The sequence below is a fragment of the Hemibagrus wyckioides genome, linkage group LG03, assembly GCF_019097595.1.
Source record: "Hemibagrus wyckioides isolate EC202008001 linkage group LG03, SWU_Hwy_1.0, whole genome shotgun sequence".
NCBI lineage: Eukaryota > Metazoa > Chordata > Actinopteri > Siluriformes > Bagridae > Hemibagrus > Hemibagrus wyckioides.
The window spans coordinates 12133144-12159970 of record NC_080712.1 but is presented as its reverse complement, the minus strand read 5'-3'; the positions used below and the strand labels follow the sequence as shown (position 1 = coordinate 12159970).

Sequence of the window (26827 nt, the reverse complement as noted above, 5' to 3'; positions counted from 1 at the left end):
GCTGCTTTTGTGGCTGAGAGGACTTATCAGAGAGATGGAAACCATACAATCTCTGCACCGGTGGCCATCTGTGCTTTCTTCCAGCAAAAGAGATAATAGAGTCAAGAAGGAAATCTGTATTTGCGAGTAGAGAGTCGCTAAACCTTTCAAGAACTTGTTTCTGAAGGTAATTCTGCTTGTCTGGTTGTGACGTAGGGAAGTTCTGATGGCTGTGTTGTTGTTGGCTGCTGAATGGTCTTGGATTAAATCGATGCCACTGCTAAACTGCTTGGCCATTCTCATTAACGTCTTTTGTTTCCGCTGAGCCTCCCTCCACAGCACAAGCATGCGCTGCATGGAACTTCAACTCAAAGTGTGTATCTTGATGGCTGACCTTTCTTCTGGTCTTCTTTTCTGTTTCTCTTCCTCATCCGGTCATACGTACATACACAAAGTGCCTCATAATCATTCACCTCACCTGTTGTTATGTAAGGCATAATTTCCCTGTATGTTTGTCCATACCAAATTAGACATTAACTCCTTGTTGTAGAATTTACCCATAAAGTTTGATTTGTCCACTATTCAAGTTACAAGTTTGACCATATTTTTTGAGTATTTTTATTTATTTATTCATTTATTTATTTATTTATTTTGCTTCCAGTAGTTTAGATCAGACTTTCCTTATTTTTATTTTCCATACTGCTGATTATTGCATTCGGTTGTCTACTATAATATTATCAGCAGCATCATTATTGGTTGAATTTTTTGTTTGTTTGTTCATTTGTTTTAATTTTTCATGCACTTTTGTATTATTGTGGTGGTGTTTTTTTTTTTACCATTTAGCTCTAGTCATCCATTTACTAACATGCCATCAAATATCTCTCGAAACTCACACTTCATTTCTTTCCTATTGTTGTTTGTTGTTCTTTCATCTGTCTCTAAAATGTCTTCCTGTGTCTCCTTCATTCAGCATGAATACACTATCCACCCTTATAACACCTATAAAGCCCTTAGCTTATAAATTCAATATTCATTTTGAAGTGGTTGTAGGTTGTTATGTCAAAGGTTTTTGAACCTTTTGGACCTTTGTTGAAGTTGTATTGCGATTGGAGATTATTAGTGAACAGTAGTATGGTGGTGATTAGTTTAAATGAAATTTGGCTGTAAGGACACTTAAAAGCTTTCCAGACAGATAAAGTTTAAGGTTTAGGCTGTGTGAATTAAATTCTCCTGAACGAACACAGCCCTGACCTATAGAATGCTTTACTCTTGGAGCTGTGTGGACAGCCAATGACCAGGTGATCGCTGTAGACAGAGCCACTTGGGGACTATCACACCGTCACGGATCTGCTGTTACATCTGTCAGCTAGTGACAGCAAGTAATACGTGCCTATAATGATACTACACTGACCTAATGGTTCCCCATAAGCCCTTGTTGTAGAAAAGACATTATTTATTACATTTACCTTATTTACTGTCCAGTGTCACCCAAATGAGGATTTGTTCCCTTCTGAGCCTGGTTTCTCTCAAGATTTCTTCTTCATATCATTACAGGGAGTTTTTCCTTGCCAGCGTCGCCGCAGGCTTGCTCATTAGGGATAAAATAGGGATAAAATAGTAACTTTACTATTAAACTTTATATATGTGTATATATAAATATCATCCTATATATATATATATATATATATATATATATATATGTATATTTCCTTCTCCGTTTCTCTACTTCAGTAAAGCTGCTTTGAGATAATGTCCATTGTTAAAAGCGCTTTACAAATAAATTTAATTGAAATGAACAGTAATATGAGCTAATGATGTCTCATTAGTTGATTCAGAGTTAGAATATAGAGGTTTCCACAAGAAAGAAGAGTGCTACTGCAGGACTGAGTCTGACCTTGGGGGGCGTTCAGCAACCCATGGGTTCCAGTCAGACACTGCAAAGACCGGTGACCATGGTTAGGTTGCTGGTTTTGGAAAGGGTGAAACTGTTACAGGAACAATGCAGATATCAAGAGTAGCAGTCTGCACATGTTCCTTGGAAAATTAGTCAGCAGGTGGAGCTGTACTGCTTAAAATGTCTCTGCTTCCATCATGTCAAAGACTGTCATGTCCCTTATATTACAAATGGTACATTGTACATAATGGCAAGATCAACTTGCAAATTGTGGACATTTCTTTTTTGGAAAGTTGCAGTTTGTTATGCAGTTATTGTCCGGCCATGTCATGTTTATGGTTAGTTGTTGATTTCAAGCTTTTATGTACATTTTTTTCTGGTCCAGAAATGAGCTAATTGAAATGAGAAAAGGAAATGAGCTTATTCAAATGAGAGCTTAGAGAAATGAGTTATTTCTTAACAAAGGATCATTTAATACAAAGACTGAACAGGGGGTTGGCTTGGTGGAAGGGGATATCAACCTACAGCATATCTATCTATCTATCTATCTATCTATCTATCTATCTATCTATCTATCTATCTATCTATCTATCTATCTATCTATCTATCTATCTATCTATCTATCTTTATACCTCTTAAGGTTGTATTGCTTGCTCTCTCTAGTAGACCCGGCACTGTGTGTGTCTGTGTTTTTGTGTACTGTATGTTGGTGGTAGTAATAGTAATATCAGTCATCACCTTGTGTTTGTGCCAAAGTAGAAATAGTTCTCACTCTTGTTTCCTGTGTTGTGTGTCCTGTTCTCACTCCTCACTTCTTCCCCACTGTCATTCTGCCTCCACTCCACCGATGAGAACACATTGCCTACATACACACCCACTGAATACACCGTATACGCACACTCACAGCTTACACATTCATCCTACACACCTAGTCATCTAGAACACTTCAAAGCACTGAACAATCCCACAAGTTCACCACAGAAAGTGATTTGTAAAGACCAGAAACCATCGGCTCCACTCTGCTCTCGGTCTGCCTTTGTCCTGCTCATGACACCAATAGCTCTGTTTATATTAAGAATTTGGAGAGGTGGTTGTGTGTAAGAGGGGTCAGCCATCAGTCCACCACCATGCTGCTGCTGCTAAATGCCTGCTGTTTATCTTCACTCCTCTGCCTCAGCACCATCCCATTTCTATAAACTGTGTATTAATCAACCAACAGATTCAGTACTGAAACTATATTGTTTTAAATTGGTTTTGGAGTTCACCTGAAGTGCCCAGTTTAGAATATTTCATTGTGTTGCACTTACATTCACTGTTTTTCCTTTTCACCCACACATCCATTCACTTTCTTTTGGTTCCTTCCCACATCCACTGTCCATGTTGTACATTTCAGATGATTCTGTAACAGAAACAGCACCACTTGTAAAAAAATATAGACTTGAATCTAGACTCAAAATCTTAAAATATATATATATACAGTGGAACCTCGGCATACGAATGCTCTCCCTCATGAATTTTCGCTTTAAGTATTGAAATTTTTTAAGAAATTTGGATCGGCATACCAAGAATTTTCGGCGTACAAACGAACCGAACCCAAGTTGCTTGTACGTCCAGGAGCCGTTCAAAACATGGTTTTGTCAGTGGAAAGCCAAGCAAAGCCAGTTTATGAATTCTACCCAGTTACCCAGAATTTATTTTTCAGTCAACATTCAAAAGCTAGGTGATTTTCCACTCATTGTTTTGTTGACCGATTGGTGGCCTAGGTGGTCTACTCTATTTTTAGCCCAAGCTTGGTGGCATGACTTCCTGTGAGGAGCCTTGACATGAAATGCTTGGCTTGGGCCAGTTCTTTGTAAGCAGCCATACTGTTTCCATATGCTTTATATTGGTAATATTGGTTATATTTTTCGGTGGCTGGAACGGATTGTCTGCATTTACACTATTTCTTATGGGATTTCTTATGGGTTGGGATTCGCAATACAAATTTTTGTGTTAAGAACTCACCTCCAGAACAAATTAAATTCCTATGCCGAGGTCCCATTCTATATATAATATATGTGAACTGTTAAGAGGTACTGCTGTGTTGAGGTGATGTAAAAAGGTCTGTATTATGTCTTCAGTTTAGCGCACTCTTGCCCAGCTGTGATGAAAAAGATTCTCAGTTCAGAGGGAAATGTAGCTACAGTGCTGCTGAATTATTGGCACCTTTTGAAAAGAAAATGTGTTACAGCTGGTGGTTCAAAAAAAAGGCTTTGAATGATTAGGTCCCAAAAATACAAAGCTCTCAAAAGATCAGGCAGAGGTTTAATCTCATTGGGTGAATCCAAACAACAAATAGGGAATTAGCTCAAGAAATTTATAAGGAAACTAGGACATGGAACACAGGGCTTAAATACACAAAGAGACAATCAGACACACGGGTGAAACACATCAGGCCAGGGTGAGGACTCACACAGAAGGGAAACATAAGGGCAGGAAGTGAACTTATCTGAAAGGAGAACAGAGGTGAGGACTTTTATAATAAAACAGGAAATTACTGAAGGCTAAAACAAAACATGACTGAATGCAGCTGATGTGACACAATGCTTCATTTAACATTATAATAAAAGATGCTCTTGTCTTAATCACTGTATTGATTGTGAATATAAGTTTGTGTAGCAAAGAGCACTGTTACACAGTTGTAGATTTGTGCAGGAGGGGTAGAGATTTCTCAACACTATTATTTCACCAGTATTATATCCACTGACAATTTCTCAAAACCAAATGCCCCTGTCAATATTTAACTATTATAGAACATGGTATTTAATAATATGTGGTGGCCTGGGAAAACCCTACACATGGTGAATTTTTTTTCTACTACATGTAGTTTTAAAAACTAGAAGATTTCATCTAGACATCCCCCGCAAGCGAAAATTGCATTTAATAATTGCATGACTGCAATCTAGGAGCATTGCATAGATCATTTTGACAGCCTGTATCTTATTCCAAACCAAGTATATCTAATATAGATATTATCCAATAAATAGATATCCAATATATCTATTTCACTATGACACCCAACTGTCCAATAACGTGATTAAAACCTTGCTTGCTGTGTGCTTTTATATCACACAGTGAATGTCAGACTTAAGACACATTTAGGCAGACAGACTGTGTTTATCAGCACATTTTTCACCTTACCCATACATGATACAGGAAGATTGTCGTAACCAATAAAAAAGTCCATTCAGGAAGCTTTTATTGTCATTTGAAACATATATAGCTGATGCAGTACACAATGAATTGGAAAAACAATTTCCTCCAGGATCCTGGTGCTACATAAAACAACACAGGACTAGGGCTAAAGAGTAATAAAAGAAAAATTAACCTATTGATATAAATGCATGTGTGCAAGCAGTGCAAGGCAAAAAGACACGAGACTGTGCAAATAGACAATACACTATTAGTAACTACAAGATGAAAGATACCTAAAGATGTGCAGAGCAGTAAACAGTTTGTTTGGTGTGCAAAAGAGTTGAGCGTTTAGAAAAAAGTAGAGATAGTTTCTCCAGGTTTTCTCAAGTTGCCACATAAATATAATTTTATCGGGGAAACAAAAACACATACCTACTCATCATCACTCAGCTGCTTAGTTTTACATCTGTGCTGAAATGATGACTGATCAATTAGCGGTCTCATGTTAGTTAAATTCCTCCTTTTTGGATTACTATTAACTTTGTTGATATGTTTACAGTGTAAGAGAGGATGCACATGTAATATGGATAATTATTAGTTCCTCTAGGAGTTTATTTTGTGATTTTTTTCAAAATTTGCAAAGTAATTTTTGCGCAGAAAACACACACACACACAAATGTATAGATATACGAATATATATATGTTAGCTGTACTAATGTTTGAAATACATGAATCAAAATGGGATTTGGCAGAATACATGTCTGAAATCTGTGGAAAATCTGCTTTAATGTAAATAGTAAGCTCCTCCGAATATCATGGAGTTTGCTCGATTTGTTCGCTTGAAATTGTTAACTGCCATTATCGCAAAATTGTGAAATCCTGGAAGGACTGAAACATGACATTAACTACATGAGGAAAGCACAATAATCTAGTAAGCTAGCAATGGGAGCACCCTAGCAATTAAATTGCATTTACATTTCTGGCATTTGGCAGACACGCTTACATTTACATTTTATACGACTAAGCAATTGTTGTTTAAGGGCCTCGCTCAGGGGCCCAGCAGTGGCAGTTTGATGGACCTGGGATTCAAACTTACAACCTTCCAATCAGTGGTCCAACGCCTTAATCATAAAGCTACCACATCCCCACGGTGATGTGTTACAGGGGGTGTTAAAGCAGGTTATAGGCAGAAAAATGAAATTATGGTCAAGGAAACATCCAGTGGGATTTTCCTAGGCCACCACATTACTCTATAATGTAAAGATGGTACGCTAGATGCAATTAGAAGTGGTCCTGTAGCAAAAGCTCTTAACAATAAAAACCTGAAAGGCATAGACATAAAATGAGTTAAACCTTTATTTAAATCTGAATGCTTTGCATTACATTCCCCAACGATGAAGTAGCTTTGAATACATCCCTGTCAGTTTTTCCAGGTCCATTGGATCCATTGAGTAACCAGTATATGCTGCCTTTATTTACAGAGGGTGCCAATAATTCACAGCAAAGCACTCAAAGCCCACAGATCTCCACTATATCTATAGTAGGTCTTCAAAATCTGGGTGACCTCTCCCCCATGACTTCTCTCCTGCGCCAAGTGCTTACCAAGTAGCCTACTGAGATCTTAGCTAGTTCTTTAGTGATTCATGTTTTAGTCAGTGTCTTTTCAGTTCTTTTACCCCTCCTTCCCCTTTCCTCCTTCCTTGATGGACATCATAGCACTGGGCTGAGGAATACTCGGGCTTCTGATTTTGCATGATATTAATAGAGTTGCCTTGCAGAAGTGAGTTGATTAAAGCATGTAAACGCAGTGTTTGTTGCTTGTTTTTATTCAGACAGACATTTGACACAAGGCTGCTGTTTGTCTATATGTATAAGGCTTTTTTTATGATTTCAATGCATCCTAACTTCCTGTGCAGTACGCCTGTCCAGCATGCTGCGGTCTCCACCAGCACGGCCCATGCCGCTCTGTCCGCTTCTGCATCTGCAGCTTTGCCCAGTCAGCTCGCCGCTGAGCTGCAGATAGCCAATCAGGCGCCTGAGCAGACTGCTGAACCAGCTTCTGTATGCTCAAGCCACGTCAGGTAATGCTGCATGCTTCGATTTTGCACGTGTCATATCGTGTTACTGCCTTCCTTTCCGTGGTTTGTTGTCACGTCAGGTATGTGTGTGATGCAATAAATCATTTGTGTGATGTTTGAGGTTTAAATTAAAACTACAATTATGGTGATTTATATTTTTGTTGTTTTTAAAATGTCTACAAGTGTTCATGTACAGTAGGTCAAGACCCATGGATTTGGCTCCTTAAAGTTATAGAGAATATTTGGTTTCCTGAATCCAGAACTTCCTAAAATATTAGAGATTGTCTAAATAGTTTCACTGTGAAATCTTTTAAGTGGAAAAAACTGCTGAGTAAACAGATCATTTGTATTAATAGTTTTGCAATCAGGAAGAGAGCCTATGTGAAGAGAAATGTGAATGAAATTGCAGAGGATCTCCAATGCAATTTAGTCCATCCTCCAGTCCAATAAAGCTGTAACTTTGATTTGATTTGATTTTTAACTCTTAACATGTTCAGCTTGATTTTAACAGCAATTCCAGTGGCCACTGCTGCTTCCATACTACATCACTGTATCATTACTGCTACATAAATAATGTTTTTTTTTAGTTGCTTGATCAATGATGGTTATTTTTCAGCAAGCTTGGAGCTCATACACTGATTAAATAATGAAACATTTTTGATTGAAGCTGAAGGGGAAAAAACTGTTGCACAGCGGTTTTATGCCTCAGCTGCCCCTGTTGTATTACTCCGGCTGGGATATATTTGGTTTCGTGTGTGTCAGCTCGAAGCAAGTCATAAAATTGCAGCTCCAGTCCCCACAGGTGCTTTCCTCATCAGTCACTGATCCATTGGCTTTCATAACTCTTTTATAACTCTGTCTTCTGCAGCTTTGTATCATCCCCTGAGCCACAGGCTGTATCTCAAGCTGACCCTGTGGCTCATGAGGCCCATGAGGCCCCTGTTCTCCCCCCTGAGGGGCCACGCCACCTGTCGCTTGCTGCTTCAACCATTTCAACTGCTTTGACCACTCAATCTAGGTACACTCGGCCCCCTTTCCAAAAAGATACCACCCGTTATCACTGTTCCCCCTTTCTTTTTCATGTGGAAGATATACAAGTCCAGTCATTGGTCTGTTTTTATAACAAAGGTCAAAATCACATAGCAGTTCGCAAGAAATCAGTAGACCTTTCTCATCATGCGTGTATTTCTTTTCTGTTGTTATTCACCCTAGCCATCTAGTGTTTAGTAAATCTAAACATGACAAGCAACTTAGATACATACTGTGTAAGAGGGCTATCAACCTTGCTAGAAGGAGCTAGGTTACTAGCTAGCTTACATCCTTTAAGGGAAGATAAAGTCTCTAATTAGAAGGCCTCCTCTATTCCCAAACATTCCTGTAATTCGCACCCTGCATATACTATCAGCTATTAGTGACATATTCCTCCACACATTTAGTATATTCACATTCGGCTAGAGAAAGATGTAACTCTGACCTGAACCTCAGTCGATCTTTCATGCCTCTCTCACTGGCTCCCATTAAGAAACCATGTGTATAAGAAAGGGCCGCCGCCCACCTCTGCGCTGGAGGCCCTGACAATCACTCCACACTTCCGCAGCAGAGCTTTGCCCAAACGCAAGCAATCAGGAAAAGCAAAGAAAGTGAGGTACAGACATCCACCTGGCTTAACTTAGTAGAGGGGTGTGCAGAGTGGCTGAGGATGCTGGGATACAGGGCTATAAATACAGTGCTTTAAGAAGGACTTCAACAAAAATCTGCTGAATCACAGCGACTTTCCTACAATCTGGACATCCAGAGAGCTTCATGTGCTCTCCTGCCATGGCCTGAGGTTTTGTGCAAAATTGTAGTTTTGCTTTTTGAGAAGCCATTTGAGGATAAAAAGGGTTCAAATTCTAAAAATGACTTCATAATACTACATGTGAATCAATCCTTGACGTTAAAAGAAGCACTGACTGACAGATTTGTGGTATGACTTTTTTTCTCTCTACAAATCTCCAAATGAACCGATCATTCCATTTAGTATAACAGCACTAAATGAAAATGTGGAACGCGTTGTACACTCCAGGGCCACTTTAATAAGAACACCTGCACGCCAATTATCTAACCAGCCAATCATGTGTCAGAAGTGCAGCGTAGAACATCATACAGATACGTCAAGAGACAGTTGTGTCTGAAAATCCCAGGAGATCAGCAGGCTGAAATATTCAAACTGGCACCAACAACCATGCCATAGATGAAGTCACTGAGATCAGATTTTAGTTTTTGTGAACATGAACTGAAGCTCTTGACCTGTATCTGCATGATATTATGCACTGTGCTGCTCTCACGTGACTGGGTGTTTGGATAACTGCATGACCGAGCGGGGGTACAGGTGTTTCCGGTGAGTGTATGATGTCACTGAAAGTAACCTCTGTGGCGGTTTAGTTAACACCAGAAGGCCTGGATATGCATTTGCTAAGGGCTTTGATTTTTATACATTTTTTTTTACCTGGCACTTGCATAATTTTTATCCTCAGGATGACACAAATGGTGTGATGTCACGATACAGTATCCCGGTGTGACAATGAGAGTGATTGTAGTGCACAGCTCCACCATCCCACGCTCGCCAGTGTTCACTCTGCACGTCCCTTGCACTCTGCACTGACTCACACACACACACACACTCTCTCTCTCTCTCTCTCTCTCTCTCTCACTCACACACACAATACTAACCAGCAGCTCTTCATGAACTGTAAAATCCATTGGCTTGAGTTTACTCAAACGGCATTTGGAAAATATTTGCCTTTGTCTCATTTGACTTGTTTTAACTTGAATCATCTGTGTACATTTTCTTTAGTAGGCTGATAATTAACCCCTTAACGTTCCATCTGTTTATTTTAAAACTATTATGAAGTGTTCAGTAACTTCACTGAAGCTATTAGGATGTGGTGGGGTTACATTGAATAATGACATTTCAAATGAGTCAAGACAGTGGCAGCAAGGTTTTTGTTTTGTTTTGTTTCGATTTTTGTGTACTTTTATTATACAATAAGAAAAGCAGTTGCTCGTTAACAATGCTGAACTCTGACAGAGGCTTCACGCATGCTTCTTCAGTGCTCCTGCTCTGCTTTGTCTTTGCTTTATGACGCCATCAACCCTGGAGGTTGATGCAGTGTGGACTGGAGTGAAAACGAAACCGGTGTGAGGTGATGAGTCTTTGTTAAACATGTTAAACATATACATAGATTTGTTCAAATGTTTGCTTTTACTAGTTGATTTTAATACAGCTTCTCTGTAAGCACACTGTAGCTAATGTTACATGAAATAAGATCGTTGTTCTAACCAGAACTAAGATAAGCTAAGGCATCTAAAAATGGCATAGAGGCGGTGCAGATGGTAGTGTTGCCACCTCAACGCTCCAGGGTCCCCAGTTTGACCCTGAGCTTGGGTTACTGTGTATGCTGGGTTTTGCATGTTCTCCCCATGCTCGTGTGTGTTTCCTCTGGGTTCTCCAGTTTCCTACAAAAACATATCAGTAGGTAAATTGGTGACTATAAATTACCACTGGCATGCCATGAATTCCCACACAGTTTTCCTGGGACAGCCACTGGATCCTGACCAAGACAACAACGTTACTGAAGATCCAATGGATGATTATAAAAATATGGGTTTTTTTTTTTGTTGTTGTTTTTTTTTTCATAATGAGCCATTTTGTTGCCTTGTTTCAAAATTTTGACCAGAGTTTCCTATGAAACATTTTAGCAGCTACGAAACTCTGGACTATTACACCACTATTAACATATTGTGGAAGAGTGTATAATATACTCACTGGCTACTTTAACAGGAACACCTGTACATCTGCTCAATTGTCCAATCACATCAGCCAATCACAGCTGGATAGTTTATGATCAGAATAAGGCGATGTTTTTCAAATCTTCTTGGTTAATAGGAGTAAAACCAGATGTTTGTTCTGCTGTTGTAGACGATCCACCTTTAGATTTGAAATGCTGAGTGTTTTGAGATGCTTTTCTGCACAGCATGTTTGTAAGAGATGGCTTAAGTATTTATGGCTCTGGTTGATGATGGAAGATCATGGGTTCAAGCCCCAGTGCTGCCAAGCTGCCACTGTTGGGCCCCTGAGCAATGCCCGTAACCCTCTCTCCTCTAGGGGTGCTGCATCATGGCTGACTCTGTGCTCTGACCCCAACCTCCAAAGCTGGGATATGTGAAGAAAGAATTTCACTGTGCTGTAATGTATGTGTGATAAATATTATTATTTAAGTTACCATAGCTTTCCTGTCAGCTCGAACCAATTCAGTTTTCAACCAACAGAACTGAACACCATTCTGGGTAAATTCGAGAGAATGTTGTGTGGGAAAATCCCCGGAGCTCAGCAACTGTGTGAACTGAAGCTCTTGATCTGTATTTGCATGATTTTATTGTATTGTGCTGCTGCTTCCACATGATTCACATGATCCAGCTGATATTATCCTGAATGAGTAAGTGTACAGATGTTGCTATTAAACTGGCTGGTGAGTCTATATTAAAGCATTGTGCTGTTGTGGGTTATTATGGTAGTTTAGCTCCTACATACAGCTTTACTGTTGCTGTCATACTCTTAACCATGACATTATCATGGATTTACTGTGGTATTTGTGTTATAATGTTACATTACATACTGTATATTACATTTTATGACATAGATCGTATAGTAACCACAGTTTTTGTAATGGTTAGGATTGAGAGTCAGTCGGCAAGCCAGCTATGGAGAGCTTTTTCCTGTTTGGCTTGACAAACTTGTGTACATGGACACATCAGTATATGTTTGTTTAGTTCATGCTGAGTGAGTGAGTGAGTGTGTGAGTGCATGTTTTCCATAGATGAAATGCATTTAAAAAATAAAATCCTGTTTTTTTTTTTTTGCCATGTTCACTTATACTGTAACATAGTGCAGTGACCTTCAGACATCTGTTTCTGCCTCCGTCAGGCCAAGCAGAGCCAGATGTAGGAAACATCTGCCTGTATGTGCATGTAAAGGAGCAAATTATGGTTTATGAAACGGAACTGATCTGGTCTGATATACAGTGCAGTACAACTACATAAAATGCTGGATATAAAGTTAAACTACAACAACAAAAAAAAGATCAGGAAATGAGTTACCGTGGAATTGTTTGCTTACTGGAATTTGAAGTAATGTATACAGTTAACGTCGAATGTATACAGCTATGGGTGTACATGGCTTTTTCTGGAAATCTCAGTATTTTGGATGTTGCCTCTTTCTCACACACATGCACTATCACTTTCTTTCACTGTCTTGCATTGTAGCTTCACCATGCAGTCCTCATCCAGTTACAGATCACAATACCAAACCCCCGGCATCAGGTACTGGTGCAGCACTACTTTTCTCCAGCCCCGCCACTTTCTTTCTCTCCCTCCATAACAGTGTCAGAGTAAATAACAAACCTGCTCTTCCCTCCCTCCCTCTCTGTTCCTAGCCTGCTGACTCTAAGGACGATACTTATGCTTTAAGGATGTTTCTTTAACCGTTTGTGTTTTAACCCTTTCTGACCAGTATGTAAGTGTGAAAAACCTGTGCTGACTGTATCTCACTGTGATGATGGCGTCTCTTTTTTTAATTAATTTATTTATTTATTTTAAACACTGACACCAGGCTCTTTGACAACAGGTTCTCTGTCTCTCTATGTGGGTTTCGGCTGTTTAAAAACTCAATACTAATTTTTACCTTAAAACAGATGAACAGAAAATCTCAGGTAAGGTCATGTGATACCTGGACCCCCTCAAGTTGATCAACCATTTTTGTACTAATTTATTTTCTTTCGAGTTGAATGCAATATTAGTTGGTATTAGCTGTAATCCAAACAGAAGTGAGACCAGTCCATGTATTATCTTCTTATTTTTTTATTTTTTTACATTTTTTTAGCGGCCAGTATGCACAGCAGCCCCCTATGCATCAAGCTCCACACATTCAACAGCCTGTTCACATTCAAGCTCCACCCCCTCAACATGCCCCGCCCATGCAGCAGAGCTCCATCCACATCCCTGTAGGTCCACCTTCGACTAAAGTCAGCACCGCCACCATTGTACCTACAGCTTATCCCACTGCTCCCGGTAACTACAGCACACCCAGTCCAACACACTTGTATCAAGTCTTTTCTGAGAAACATAAAAACACACCAGAGGATCTATTAATGTCACCCAAAACTAGTTTGAAGTGAACTAAAATGAAAACAGAAATATTTTTCTACGTAAAAAATAATTTGCTTGATATCAACAATAATAGGCACAAAGACATGCTTACAAATTGTTTTCCCCATCAATAAATCAAGGTTCTATGAATATGCAAATTTGTGCTTCAGGGCCCTCATTTGCGTATTGTAACCTGATAGGCTCTTTTACTTTATGATGTAATAGTACTTGCCTGTAAATCAGATTTTTTTTTTTGTCTAAATGCTTTAGTGACATTTTACAATGGCCAGTTTGTAAAATCAGGAGAAATTCAGGACTATCAGGATTTTTTTGTGTGTAAAATGATTCATATCAATATTTTAGTGATAGAAACCATATAACAGAGCTTATGTTTTCTGTGTTCTCTTGCACATTTCTGGACATTCTGTCATATGTAATGCTCTGGGACAACATTTTATATAGACCTCTATGAAGATACGAGCTTAACAAGTTTTGTTAGCCATTCCATAATATTTAACTCTGTTAATTATGTTAATTTTCTTCCATTCAGTCTGATTGGCCACAACTGGGTTGTTTGTTCTTATTTTTTCCAGATGCAATATTTCAGGACATATTTCATTTTATTTATTTAGAGGTTGGATAAGGTAGCCTATTTATATTAATGTGCGGTGGTGAGGCCAGAAATTGGACACCGGGTGGGCAAGGGTTTAATAAAAACTCAAATGCCAGCAGTCACTTAAGAGATGTTAAATGATTAAAGAACATGGCTAATAATTTCATAGCTATCATTTACTAGTTTGCTTTACATCAGTTCACAGCACATAGTACTGTCATTACCAATGCCATTTGTTTGCTGTAATGAACACATGCACATACACACACACTTTGTAACAGACACAGCAGATAAAAAAAAACACACATTGCAGAAACTTTGCCCATCTATACTGTAGGCTTAACAACAAAAGAGAACCCAAAAGCACTGAGTAGTACCTAACATTACATATCCACTAAATCCAGCAAGTTACAGCATTTTTTATTGCAAATGACTTTGTTTTAACCTTGTATCTTGCATTTCTCAACGAACTGCAGTTCTGTTCTTTGAGTGTTAATAGAAACTACATTTATGTTGTTATATCCTCTGATTACAGCGTGTGAGTATCAGGTGGAAAAGACACAGCGTGGTGTCCATTTCAGAGAAGGTAAGCACTTTATCGAAGTAGCCTGCTACACAGCTACACAACACCCTGAGCATTTTACATGGCTTACTGAGCACTGTCCCTAACTGTGACTTTTTTAAACTGCCATATCCTAGTGAGCAAGAACTGTTTTTTATGTATAATGTTGAGAAAGCTAATAAAAGTGTGCCTTAAAAGACAATATACAGCTCTAAGAGACCGTGCCAAAAGAGGGCATTAAGATGAGGGTCCCTAAAAGGGGCTCTAAAAGACAGTCCCAATATTGGGCTCTATGAGGAGTGTCCAAATAAGGGCTCTGTGAGACAGTTCCAAAAGAGGGCTTTAAGAATAGGGTCCCAAAAGAGGGCTCTAACCAGAGGAAAGAGCTCTCAGAGGAGGGTCCCAATAGAGGTTTTGATGAGAGGGCAATAAGAGTCCCAAAGGAGGGTGCTAGAAGACAGTCCCTCAGGTGTGCTCCAAGAGACAGTTCTAATGCTGACACAGTCTCAAATAGGCTTTAATAGTAAAGCAGTTTTGATCAAATTGGAATCTCTGTTTCGCTACGCCACCCATGTCACTGTAGGTGAAATAGTTGGAAAATATCCCCCCAACCAAATTATACTGCATACAGCATTACTGCCTGCACAGAAACAGAAACATTAATCACTAAAAAAAATTTTTTTTCATAAAATTTAGGATAATTTTGAATGTTCTCATTGTTCCTCTTTTTTTCTCGGGTAGCCCCTGTTCACGTCCCTGCTCCTGCTCTGGCCCCTCCTCCTGCCCCAGTTCATGCTCCTCCTCCTGCCCCAGTTTATATTCCTCCTCCTGCCCAACATAATTTTCCAGCTCCTGCCCCTCCTGCTCATGCCCCCGGCCCTGCCCAATCCTCCAACAGACCCCCATGGGTCATGGATGACACTTTTGCCCAGAAGTTTGACCCTAGCAAGACCACCACCACCAGCATCAAAGTGCAGCCTCTTCCCACTGCGGCCCCACCGCCTCCTGCCTTCATCCCCAACCCTGCTTCTGCCCCTGCTGCCCCCAGCCCTGCCCCAGCACCTGTTATGCCCACCCCTTTCCCACCTGTGGCTCGTGGGGTGGCACAAAGAGCGGAGCGCTTTGCTGCCAGCAACAGGACACCGATGTGTGGGTTCTGCAACAACATCATCAGGTGTGAAATAATAAACATACACGCATGGAACTATGTGTTTTCAGTTAAATTTATTGATCATTTTTAAACTTCTCACTGCGCCTCTTTAGGGGGCCCTTCCTTGTGGCGCTGGGCCGCTCGTGGCACCCGGAGGAGTTTAACTGCCATTACTGCCACACATCTCTGGCTGACGTCAGCTTTGTGGAGGAGCAGAATAATGTTTACTGTGAGAACTGCTACAGAGAATTCTTCGCCCCTACCTGTGCCCGCTGCAACACTAAGATCATGGGAGTGAGTTCTAGCACCTCCACACAAAAAATGATACACTTAATCACCCACATAGTTCTAAACACGGTACATGTGTAGGAAGTCACTCTGCCCACTGTGTCCTAAACAGGAAGTGATGCATGCTCTGCGGCAGACCTGGCACACTACCTGCTTCGTGTGTGCTGCGTGTGGGAAACCGTTTGGAAACAGCCTCTTTCATATGGAGGATGGAGAACCTTACTGTGAGAAAGGTAGTATGAGAATGGAAGACTTGCTCTATATAACATTTCCTAGTAGTAAACAATCAGGTGTTCCTTTTGTAGGATTGTGTTATTCCTTCTTTTGCTCCTTTGTGACTTGTATGTGCTCACAATTAGACCAGCCCTTATGTTTAGTTGCTAGAATTTGATTTCACATTGATTGTGTTGTAGATTGGCAAATTTTCACTGGTAAATGAACACACAGCACATCTCATCATAAAGAAATACTCATCTGAAAGAAATACTCACTCATTTTCAACCTAACCTCTATCATCTGTACTTGTAGGAATTTGTGTGATCACCATACTTTTTAATTATATAATAATAATAATAATAATAATAATAATAATAATAATAATAATAATAATAATACAGATTTTAGGATGAGGCAGACTTCCGTACATAGAGGGTGCTCTTATAGGAAAATAATCAGTGACGGTACAAATGCACGACATCCTCCATTCTGAAGACTTTTCAATGGCAGAAAATGTAAAGTGACACTGACACTAGTGGCTCTTCAAAAATAATAATAATAATAAGGACATGTTGCTGATTAAATATTTAATATTTGAAATAAAAACCTGTATATATAAAAAATAAATAAATTATTTAAAATTTATTAATAGGAATTAAAATTATATTTAATATTAAAATGTAATATAATTTTATATTATTAAAGAATATCAATAGAATATTAAAATTATTAAATTATATTATATAAAAATATTTTCTTTTTTAAAAATTTAAATTAAATTAATATTTTTATCTTTTTTTTTTTTTTTTTAATTAGTTTTAGATTACATGGAGCATACAAGTCCCTGGGAATGATCTGTGATTTATAGAAATAATATTAGAATCATTTAAACTCAATCTTGACCAGCGCTGGAGTCATAATTCTGTTAACTTGCACTTTTGCTCTGGCTTTGTGGCATTCACTTGTGGTCAGATGGAGGCTCATTTGGTTTTAATGTGTAGTGTGTAGGTCGTTCCTAACAACAAATTCTTCCCATCTTCAGATTCAGCGTTTAAAAATGTTTCAAGATTTGATTATTTCCGATAAATGTTCCATTACCTCCATAACACATGCTCAACCCTCAGCTTCCCTTGAGTGTAGGTTTTAAGTGCTGTATTTTCACCTCCTTTTTTTTCCCCTCTCAGATTATATTGCGCTCTTCAGCACTAAGTGTCATGGCTGCGATTTCCCAGTGGAGGCTGGGGATAAGTTTATTGAGGCTCTTGGCCACACATGGCATGACACCTGCTTTGTGTGTACGGTAAGAACAACTTGGAAATATTTGTGAATATCTTCCTTCTTTTGTGTTCGTATAGAATGCTCAAATCGCTTATCTTCCTCAGGTTTGCCATATAAATCTGGAAGGCCAGCCGTTCTATTCTAAGAAGGACAAACCTTTATGCAAGAAACACGCTCATGCCATCAACGTGTAGATTCAGCAGGAGTACAGCGATCGCCGCCTTTGCCTTAGTGAAGGATCCGAAAGCAATTTGAATACGGATCCTACAAATCAAACAAGCCCAACCTATATATTATATATTTAATACTAATACTAATATAAAGATGAGTTGATGCAATGTTATGTTTTCATTGAATACAGAAGTGCTGAATTGAGTGTGTACACTGGGAATAGATAAATAGATCATCTTAATGCAGTTTGCTAATGAAGTGAACATACAGAGCTCTAAGTGTACAATGTGTGGGGGGGGGGCTATTTCAGTTGAACTTGAATTGATTTTCTGCTCCTGCATGTTGCATTCGCAACGTGCTCATTTTATTCGGGTTCTCTTTCTTTTTTTTTTTGATTGAGCTTTTTATTTAACTAGAATTTGATATTTCACATTTATTGTGTTAGCATTGTGGATTGTGTCGATTTTCCATTGGTAAATGAATGCAACAACACACCTGTAGAGAGGTTAGTATTTTTATTTTAGTTAGCAACACTTGGTATGAAGTATAATCATGCGTTTTAACTTAAATAAAGTTGTTGGGTGTGAAATATGTATTTTAAGCAATTTCTTTATCCAGGTCTTGTCATTATTGATGTCTTGATCACATCTGGTAACGCCTGAATCGGGTGTAATCAGCGTACCTGTGCCTTAAACCCCTAGATGATAATTTAATATAATTTTTCACTCATTTTATTTAATGAGTTTTATATGAGAGCTAAGAGATAATATTGTGGTGTCGTGAGGTCACGTGGCTGAGACCGTCGGCTGCTATGTTGTTGTTTTATTGCTGAATTGATTTGACACCTGATTTATTTCTGTGTAACAGGCAACACATGGATTGTATGCTCTAGTTCCAGTTAAAAAATTATTGAACTGAAAGAGTTCTGCGTGTTCTTCTCGTGGTTATGTGGGTTTCCTCTGGGGTCTCTGGTTTCCTCTGTTGCACTCTCTGGTGCTCTGTACGGTGTGTACGGTGCCCTGCAACGGACTGGAGGCTCATTCAGGCTGTATTCCTCCCTCACATCTCACACCACGACAAAGTGCTTACTGAAGATAAATAAACAGGAAAAAAAATGAATAAAACGGTAACACAGAATAGTGTTACACAGTTTCTGGAGTTTACTTGGTTGGGTTTCACTCCTGTTATTTATCCTGTGTGTATTATTTAGCTATGAATTTTACCAGAAAGTCTATAAATGATACAAATTTAGGTGAGCTTGTAAAAGAAATTGTTGTGCAATTTGAGTGTGTACTCAAATGGTTTAAGGCAAGTGATCGACTTAGCACAGTTCCCTCATCGTAACTGGTGTGAAGTAAAGGACTGTGAAATGTTATGTAGCTATATATGTAGAGAGCGTTTGAAACCGTGGGGAAAATGACAGAAATCATCTAGCAGTATAATTATATTGTGTACATTTCCTCTATATTTATTTATGGTATTTTATTGAACTAATAATTGTCACATATCTGGTTTAGCATTGTGGATTGTAACAGATTGCTCAATTTTCAAAATCATTGTTATCCTAAATGGTTTAAAAATGGGAATAGGTGTTTATGTATCTCGATACTTAGTGAACTTGCGTAACATAGATCCAGTTTTCAAGTCATTTGACTACTGCAGACATTTTGTTTTGTGCCAACATCAGGTGCTGAACACAGATCATTTTAATATATGTCTGTGGATTAAATTATAATCATTTTCCAAGCCTTTCATTCCCTGTCTCATTGCTACAGCCTGCATTCCAGCACGCTGACAGTTTTTGAAACAGAATATATCTGCATAAGGCGGTGCTGTGTTGTAGCAGGTAGCATTCCCCCCTTACAGCTTCAGGGTCCTGGGATCGATCCTGAGCTCAGGTTACGATCTGCATGGAATTGCTCATGCTTGGTTTTCTCTGGGTTCTCTTTTTCAACATCATGCAGAATCAGCTATTCTAAATTGCCTCTCGGTGTGAGTGAGGGCGTGAATGGTGCTTGGCAATGGACTAGCTTCACATCCACTGTGAATTATCCAGCCTCGTGCACCCATTGTAACCTGGACAGACCCTGGAGCCACAACACATCCTAATCAAGATGACGATTAGTTAATGAAGATGAATAAATGAACGATTACATCAGTACATGGTGCTGATGGTTTTTAATTATATTAAATCTAACAGAAGTGTAGGATGAACCATGCCACACCGTCCTTTGTGTTTTTAATAACACTAACGTTATCTAAGCAGAGGATTATTTTTTTGTTATTTTTGCACCAGTCAGGTTCACATAAGTAACCTGTCCAGTTTTATTTTTATTCTATAATGAATTCAGATAAATGATAGGTTGTTTTAGAATGTATGGAATCTCTTTGTATGGTTATGAGTTCCTGTATTCATTTTGTAGGCTGTATGATCATTCTCATGCCACAATGCACAGAGCAATCACTGTTCTGATCAGTCATAACTCTGTCCCAAACAGCACCACAGAGCAGGAAGATTTCTGTTCAGTGTAACTGTTCGGTGCAGGTGCTAGCTTTACAGACCTCCTGTATATTAACATGATTAATGAGCTCTAATAACTGGAGGGGAAAAGGCACAGTAAGTTATGTGTTAGCCTCCATGAATGTATTGCCATTAGCTCATTTTTAAGGCCTTGGTTTACCATGTGCTTGCCTAATATTATTCGTGTTGTTTTGGCTGGCAGAAATGTCCAAGGTGATTATGACTCCTTCCTGTGTGTAATTATTATAATAAACATATTATTTTGCAATATACTGACATCTGATTGTGGTTTGCTTTATGGAAAATCTAGTCGCATTTGTTTGGCTCTGAGACACTTCTTTTGGGGAAAAGTGGAGAGCTGACTCACATATAGGGAGTTTTTTATACACTGGAAAAGTATGGGTTTTTATTTTGTTTAAGAAGATTTCTTTAAATCCGTGTTATCAGACAGATTAACAGGTTACCACAATTTAATAATAATTAAACAACATGTGGGCCTGTAATTAACGTCAACTTGAGCTTAATGTTTTCTGTGTGTGTGGGGGGGGGGATTCTAGTAATAAAAATTCTATAATTCTAGAAAAAAATACTGTACAAGTTTAAATAACATGCTTAATATTTGGATAGCTAGATGATGTTTATAAATCTGTACTGAAGGGGTCTCTGAATTCATACAAATTAGGCATAACAAGAAATAGGGATAGATAGATAGATAGATAGATAGATAGATAGATAGATAGATAGATAGATAGATAGATAGATAGATAGATAGATAGATAGATAGATAGATAGATAGATAGATAGATAGATAGATAGATAGATAGATAGATAGATAGATAGATAGATAGATAGATAGACAGACAGACAGACAGACAGACAGACAGACAGACAGACAGACAGACAGACTATATTGCCCAAAGGCTTGCAGGTCTTCTATCGGGTTGAGGTCAGGACTCTGTGAAGTTCCTCCACACCAAACTCTCTCATCCATGTCTTTATGGACCTTGCTTTGTGCGCTGGTGCCCAGTCATGTTGGAACAGGAAGGGGTCATCCCCAAACTGTTCTCACAAAGTTTGGAGGATGAAATTGTCCAAAATGTCTCGGTATGCTGAAGCATTAAGAGCTCCTTTCACTGGAACTAAGGGGCCGAGTCCAACCCCTGAAATACAACACCTGAATCCAATGATGTGGAGGGGTGTCCCAAAACCTTTGGCAAAATAGTATAGATAGATGAATGAATGAATGAATGAGTTGACAGATGGATGGATAGATGAATTAAAGTGGCCAGATGTTTTTAAGGTGACCAACATTTCTGAAGCTGTTCCAGGTCTGTCCGCAGGGAGGCGCTGCCGAGTCACGGCTTCACACTGAGGTAGATGAGACTCATTTGTCTCTCCTGTGTCTCCGATACACGGCGCGGTGGTGAAATAGTTGAACGTTAGTTCAACGGGGTTTTGATCGAGAGTTTTGTACGAGTCGTGGGCAGCTACTGAGGTCAGTCGGCGTGCACGGTTGGTTTTCTCAGCAGTGATAGAACCAGGACTTTATGATAAGATTGCCTAGATTTCCGATCGATTCGCTCCCGACTGACCGCTGAACTGCTGGACAAGTTACCCACAGCCAGGCGCCTCGGATTGTTTGGAGGTTGAACAGAGGCTACGATCACACCAAAAAAAAGTCTGGAAAGAACAACAGATTGAAAGAAAAAAATAGGTAAGCAACAGAAATAAACAGATTTAGTCTAATGTTTCTAAATCCTTCGTGGTATTTCTGCGAAAGTTTGCTTTCATTTCCCCGTTTGCCTCCAGCGAGTCATCTTTACCTGTCGCCGGAACTAGCTAGTTATCTCCTTGTACTTTTCATTAACAGCGTTTGTTTTTTTTTAAATCATTTACTTTTAATATAAATATATATATGTATTTTTTGGAGGGTATTATACATCTAACAAACTTTCCCCGAGCATATGGTTTGAGACCTGCTCTGGTAGCTAAGCTAGCTACGTGGTCTTGCATGTAAACGTTTTTGTTCTGTAGCGTGCTAGCTCCTAGCGCTAACGTAAATAAACTTCGTTCAAGTCTTAGCTAGCTGACGTGTTACGGTGGACTTTTCTCAATATCGTCTTAAACACATACTTTTGTTACGCTTTAAATATTCCGTTTGATTGAATATTACGGGTTGTATTAATATTACGTTTTTTAAAAACCAGCTAGCAACTTAGTTAGCTAACTACATAACGAGAAAGTGGACCCAATTGCGGCGTCGTGTAATGTTTATATATCTGAATGAATAGCAGCGACATATTACCTTTCCGTTTTTTAAACACCCAGATATATAAACCACTCTTTAATTACTATATATTTTTTAAACCAAACTAATTAGTTATAACGTGCTTTGTATATTTTTATATGTCATTTTCCTGCTCATTTCTATGCTACCTGTGCAGGTGTATAGTTCACAGTATTGTACTTATTATTCTGCTGCTGAAGTTTTTATCCTCATTTGTTTGTGTGAGAGGAAAAATTAACCTGTAATTGTACAAAAAAAAAGGACAAATCCAACGTAATATGTTCAAACTATAATTTTTTAAAGTTTTAATAATGCTGTTATTGCACTGCCTCTGTGTTAGGGCTGAAATCTAAGGTTGAATATTACTAATAAACACTATACACCGATCAGGCATAACATTATGAACAGTGATGGGTGAAGTGAATAACACTGATTATCTCCTCAGCATGGCACCTGTTAGTGGGTGGGATATATTAGGAAGCAAGTTTTGTCCACAGAGTTGTTGGAAGCACGATAAACGGATCAGAGCATCTCCAGAACTGCAGCTCTTGTGTGGTGTATTCCCGTTCTGCAGTGGTCAGTATCTATCGAACGTATCCTTCCTGCAACTTACAGGACTTCAAGGATCTGCTGCTAACATCTCGGTGCCAGATATCACAGCACACTTTCAGGGGTCTAGTGGAGTCCATGCCTTGACGGGTCAGGGCCGTTTTGACAGCAAAAGGGGGGGGACAACACAATATTAGGCAGGTGGTCATAATGTTATGCCTGGTCGGCTGTTCAGAGGATGGTAAAGGTTTAAGGCTTTTTTTTTTAATAATGGGGAGAAAAATTAAAGTAACAAATATCACATTCAGAAAGGGCGATAGAAACTTTTTTTTCAGCTTGTTTTTTGTTATTAGTGATACATGAAGGTGGAACTGTAAAGCCTAATTTTAACAGTATGGTATTGTATATCTTCACGTTGCCCATAAGGTGATTTGTAAATTTATACGATGGCGGTTTAAACAGGAGGAATGATACATTTATAGTTTAGTGATGGCTCAATGGTAGATGCTCTGGGTTACTGATCAGATGGTTGTGGGTTCAAGCCCCAGTAAGGCCCTTTACCTCTTCCCGCTCCAGGGGTGCAGTATCCTGGCTGGTGCTGTGCTCTGACTTCAACATCCTAACAAACTGGGACATGTAATGTATATGTGACAAATCAAGGCTTCTATTTCATTAGCAAACCCACTAGACAACTGGACACTCCTGTGTGCTGTCCAGTTCTGTGTTTTTGTTGCCTGGGAATCTAATGTACTCTGTGCTACATGGCTGCTTAAATGCATTCGTACAGATTAATGCAAATGAATGCGTTCGTAATGCAGCACATTATCATGTTTGCAGCCTCAAAATAAAAGCTTGTCTTTGTACTTCTCTGCGTCTCGTAGAAAAAGTCTGACTAAATCTGTTTGTTTGTTTTGTTCAGAAGGTGACACACGTGTTGTGTTAGCCGGGGAGTTGGAGTTGACAACTTTTTTTTGGGGTTTGATAGTTTCTACATGCTCCTGAGTCTGAGAAGATGGTCTGCTATCTGTGCAAGCTGATAAACACACAAAGTAAAACTCATCCTGCCTCGTCTGATGTGTGTTGTGCAACAGGAGGTGGGATTCAGGTTTATGTGCTGTAGTTAGAGCATTGTGGTACTCCCACCAACATGAAGAGCATCATGGTCTCAACATAGCTACCCATCAAATGAAAATAGACAACAAATATGTGATATCAGATTTATATACGCCTGTGCGAGTGATCTGTTCCCCACTCTTGCTGTAGATTTGATTAGTTAAATTAATTTTCCCTGTCCGGTCAAGCTGGCCAGCTCACAGTCTGAACCGAGATGAGGAAACTCTGAATTATGTCGTTTGTCCATTTCTGACTCATTTCAAATAAGAGCTGGTCACAGGTGTGCTTTGATTACTCAGTGATGTGCCATTTAGGTGTGTCACACACTGCATTAAAGCTCATTCCATTTTAGTCAGAAAAGTGTGTGTGTCCCACAGGACTTAGATAGGCAGCGTTAATGCTTTGAGGTTCAGCCTTTCCCGCTTGCAGTCTAAAAGCTGGTTTTAATTTGTTGAGACTGGGGGAGGGAGCTGTGTGTATCTGCTTCTTCACCTACTGTTCCATGCCTAAAGCATGAGCTGGTACAGGGTCAAAAACCAGATGAGGCCTAATACCATGCAGCGGGTCCGAATCCTTTACAAAAGCGAAAGTTAGACGCTTGGCTGTATACATGTGCCAAACAGCTGTACATTCCACAGCTTCTCTCGCAAGTCTGCATTTGGGGAAAAACAGCATTAGCCCTGGAAAAAATGAACAAAAGAAAGTAGAGGTGAGAGCAGGCCACGTGAAATGCTGAAACGCAGGCTATATCTGCGTTCTTCATAGCGGACATTCTCACTAGAGATGCACAAGCACGAATTAATGGGCTACTGTTGTTTCTGAAATCAAGCATGGCTTAATGAGTTATGTGCTTTCTATTCAGTATGTGGTGCAAACTGTGTGCTTTATAGCCGTTTAAATGTACTCCATGTTTCCTCCCTTAAAACTCGCGCAGTCACTATCATTATTCGATCACAGTCAAAACTTCCCTCCGCTATCACTAGTTGCATCCACATGCTATTGCAAAATCCCTTCTGAAGCGTAGTCATGGCTTTCCAGATGTTATTTCTGCTCGCATACAGACGGCTGACAAATTAAAGGAAAAGCCAACACAGTGTCTTGTTCTGGTCACCAGAGCAGTTTCAGTGTGGCCTGGCACTGATTCTCCGGAAGTGTTACTGGGAAACATCCAGTACATATTCCCTCGGTTGAGGGTGGAGAGAGGCTCACATGTTGCTTCAACATATGGTTTTGCACTTTGGTGTTTCATCACAGGATAAAAAGGTGATCTGTGTACAGTATAATGAAGCGATATCGCACGAGCCAGAGTGCGGTCATACTGAATAATGCTGCAGCTGAGTCATAGCCATGCTGATATTCAGTATCACTGTGAGTAGAATATTGGTTTTATAAGCAGTTCTATAAACAAGAAATTAGCACAAAGTAAATGACAATTCGGACACTATAAGTAATGTCGACTTCCTGTAGCTGACCGTGATGATTGACTAGAAATCGAAAAACGGACCAGCTCCATCAGGGAACCTTGTAGCACAGTGGACTGCTGTTCAATATCCACGTATCAGGCACATTGTTTTTCTTACACATCCCTCTGTGACAAAACCAGATTGCAAAGTATAATTTTCGCTCTGATTCAGGGTCAAAAACCAGACTAAAAAGAGTACACATTGTAAAAGATCAGCCCAGACCTGTGTGTTCATGTTAACTCCTCGCTGGTTTTCTTCCCCCTTGGCCTATTAGTACTAGCATGAGGATGTTATTTCGATGGACTACAAAGTGCTGCATAAGTCACTCTGGGTAATCTCCTGTGTGCTGTAAATGTATGCTTTATGTGTAACATCAATTACATAACCTCACCGATGATGTTTGTCGCGACACTTGTGCTGTTTTTATTTATCGGCCCGCAGTTTTATTTCTAAAAACCAGCACAAGCAGTGATTCCTATGGCACAAAATCAACGTGAACAAGCAGAACTGTTTCCACCTTTTATCTTGTTAGTACTGAATTCATTTACAAACCCTGGCTAATTGATGGGCTTTGTTTAGTCAGAAAAAGCATCAGTTTGGTTGTGTACTGTGTGTTGACTTAACAGCCAACCTGATGAAGGAATGGAGTTGATTAAATCACTTTGTATCTCTGTCAGTCCTTTCAAGACATAAATTAACTCTAATTGTGTGTTTTTTTTATATAGATTTTCTCCAAAATGAAATAAAATAGGCTTAGATCTTTTAGATCTTGTCTTTTATTCGTGTCATGTCGAAATGCTTTGCCTTAGTGACTTCCTTGGTGAATAAAAAAATTTTTAAAAGCCAAATGATATCCAGTAGATTACATAAATGTTCTTGTGCCGCGTGTGATCTAATTAATAATGACTATTTCTTTATATGAAAGTGTACACGCTAAAAACAAGTCTGTTCTCTTGGAAAGTTCATGCAGGGACAGGAGGGACGGGAGGAATGTTGCGTGTCAAACATTAAGTGCGAGTGATGACTCTATTGAGCTGCTTTCGTGAAAGTTACAGTCAAGTACAGGGAACACGTCAAACCCGAGACGCTTGTTAAATCGTAACCGTTCACCTCCTGTCTCAGCCGCCTCAAGCGGACCGACGCGACCGGTGCCTCGATTCTGAGGCATCTCGCATATTCACCAAATGCATGCCATGTGAGGTGGAGAACCTTAAGTGACTCAATAACAACCGAATTAGTCAGGTATGTTACCATTCAGCACAGCATCTGAAGCAGACGACGCAACAGACAGCACGCGGGTCTCTG

General features: G+C 39.3%; 2 protein-coding genes across 11 annotated transcripts in view; both read left to right on the top strand.

Annotated features, from left to right (window-relative positions):
* ldb3a (LIM domain binding 3a) overlaps positions 1 to 20380 on the top strand; it is a 54802-nt gene extending 34422 nt beyond the window's left edge. For 6 of the 10 annotated variants that reach the window (XM_058386322.1, XM_058386328.1, XM_058386324.1 and 3 more), the window contains 11 exons: positions 6964 to 7128; positions 7994 to 8143; positions 8648 to 8770; positions 12430 to 12486; positions 13046 to 13233; positions 14460 to 14510; positions 15228 to 15660; positions 15750 to 15930; positions 16037 to 16157; positions 17325 to 17440; positions 17523 to 20380. In XM_058386322.1, the coding sequence (XP_058242305.1) occupies positions 6964 to 7128; positions 7994 to 8143; positions 8648 to 8770; positions 12430 to 12486; positions 13046 to 13233; positions 14460 to 14510; positions 15228 to 15660; positions 15750 to 15930; positions 16037 to 16157; positions 17325 to 17440; positions 17523 to 17612 (1675 nt within the window). In that variant the 3' untranslated portion in view covers positions 17613 to 20380. The remainder of the gene's footprint in view (positions 1 to 6963; positions 7129 to 7993; positions 8144 to 8647; positions 8771 to 12429; positions 12487 to 13045; positions 13234 to 14459; positions 14511 to 15227; positions 15661 to 15749; positions 15931 to 16036; positions 16158 to 17324; positions 17441 to 17522) is intronic. The other 4 variants (XM_058386325.1, XM_058386329.1, XM_058386326.1 and 1 more) reach the window with 4 other exon arrangements.
* A 1125-nt stretch (positions 20381 to 21505) lies between these two features.
* Positions 21506 to 26827, top strand: part of bmpr1aa (bone morphogenetic protein receptor, type IAa) — a 35311-nt gene continuing 29989 nt past the window's right edge. Inside the window, exon 1 of the mRNA XM_058386836.1 lies at positions 21506 to 21824. The gene's annotated coding sequence lies outside the window, so the exon portion shown is untranslated. The remainder of the gene's footprint in view (positions 21825 to 26827) is intronic.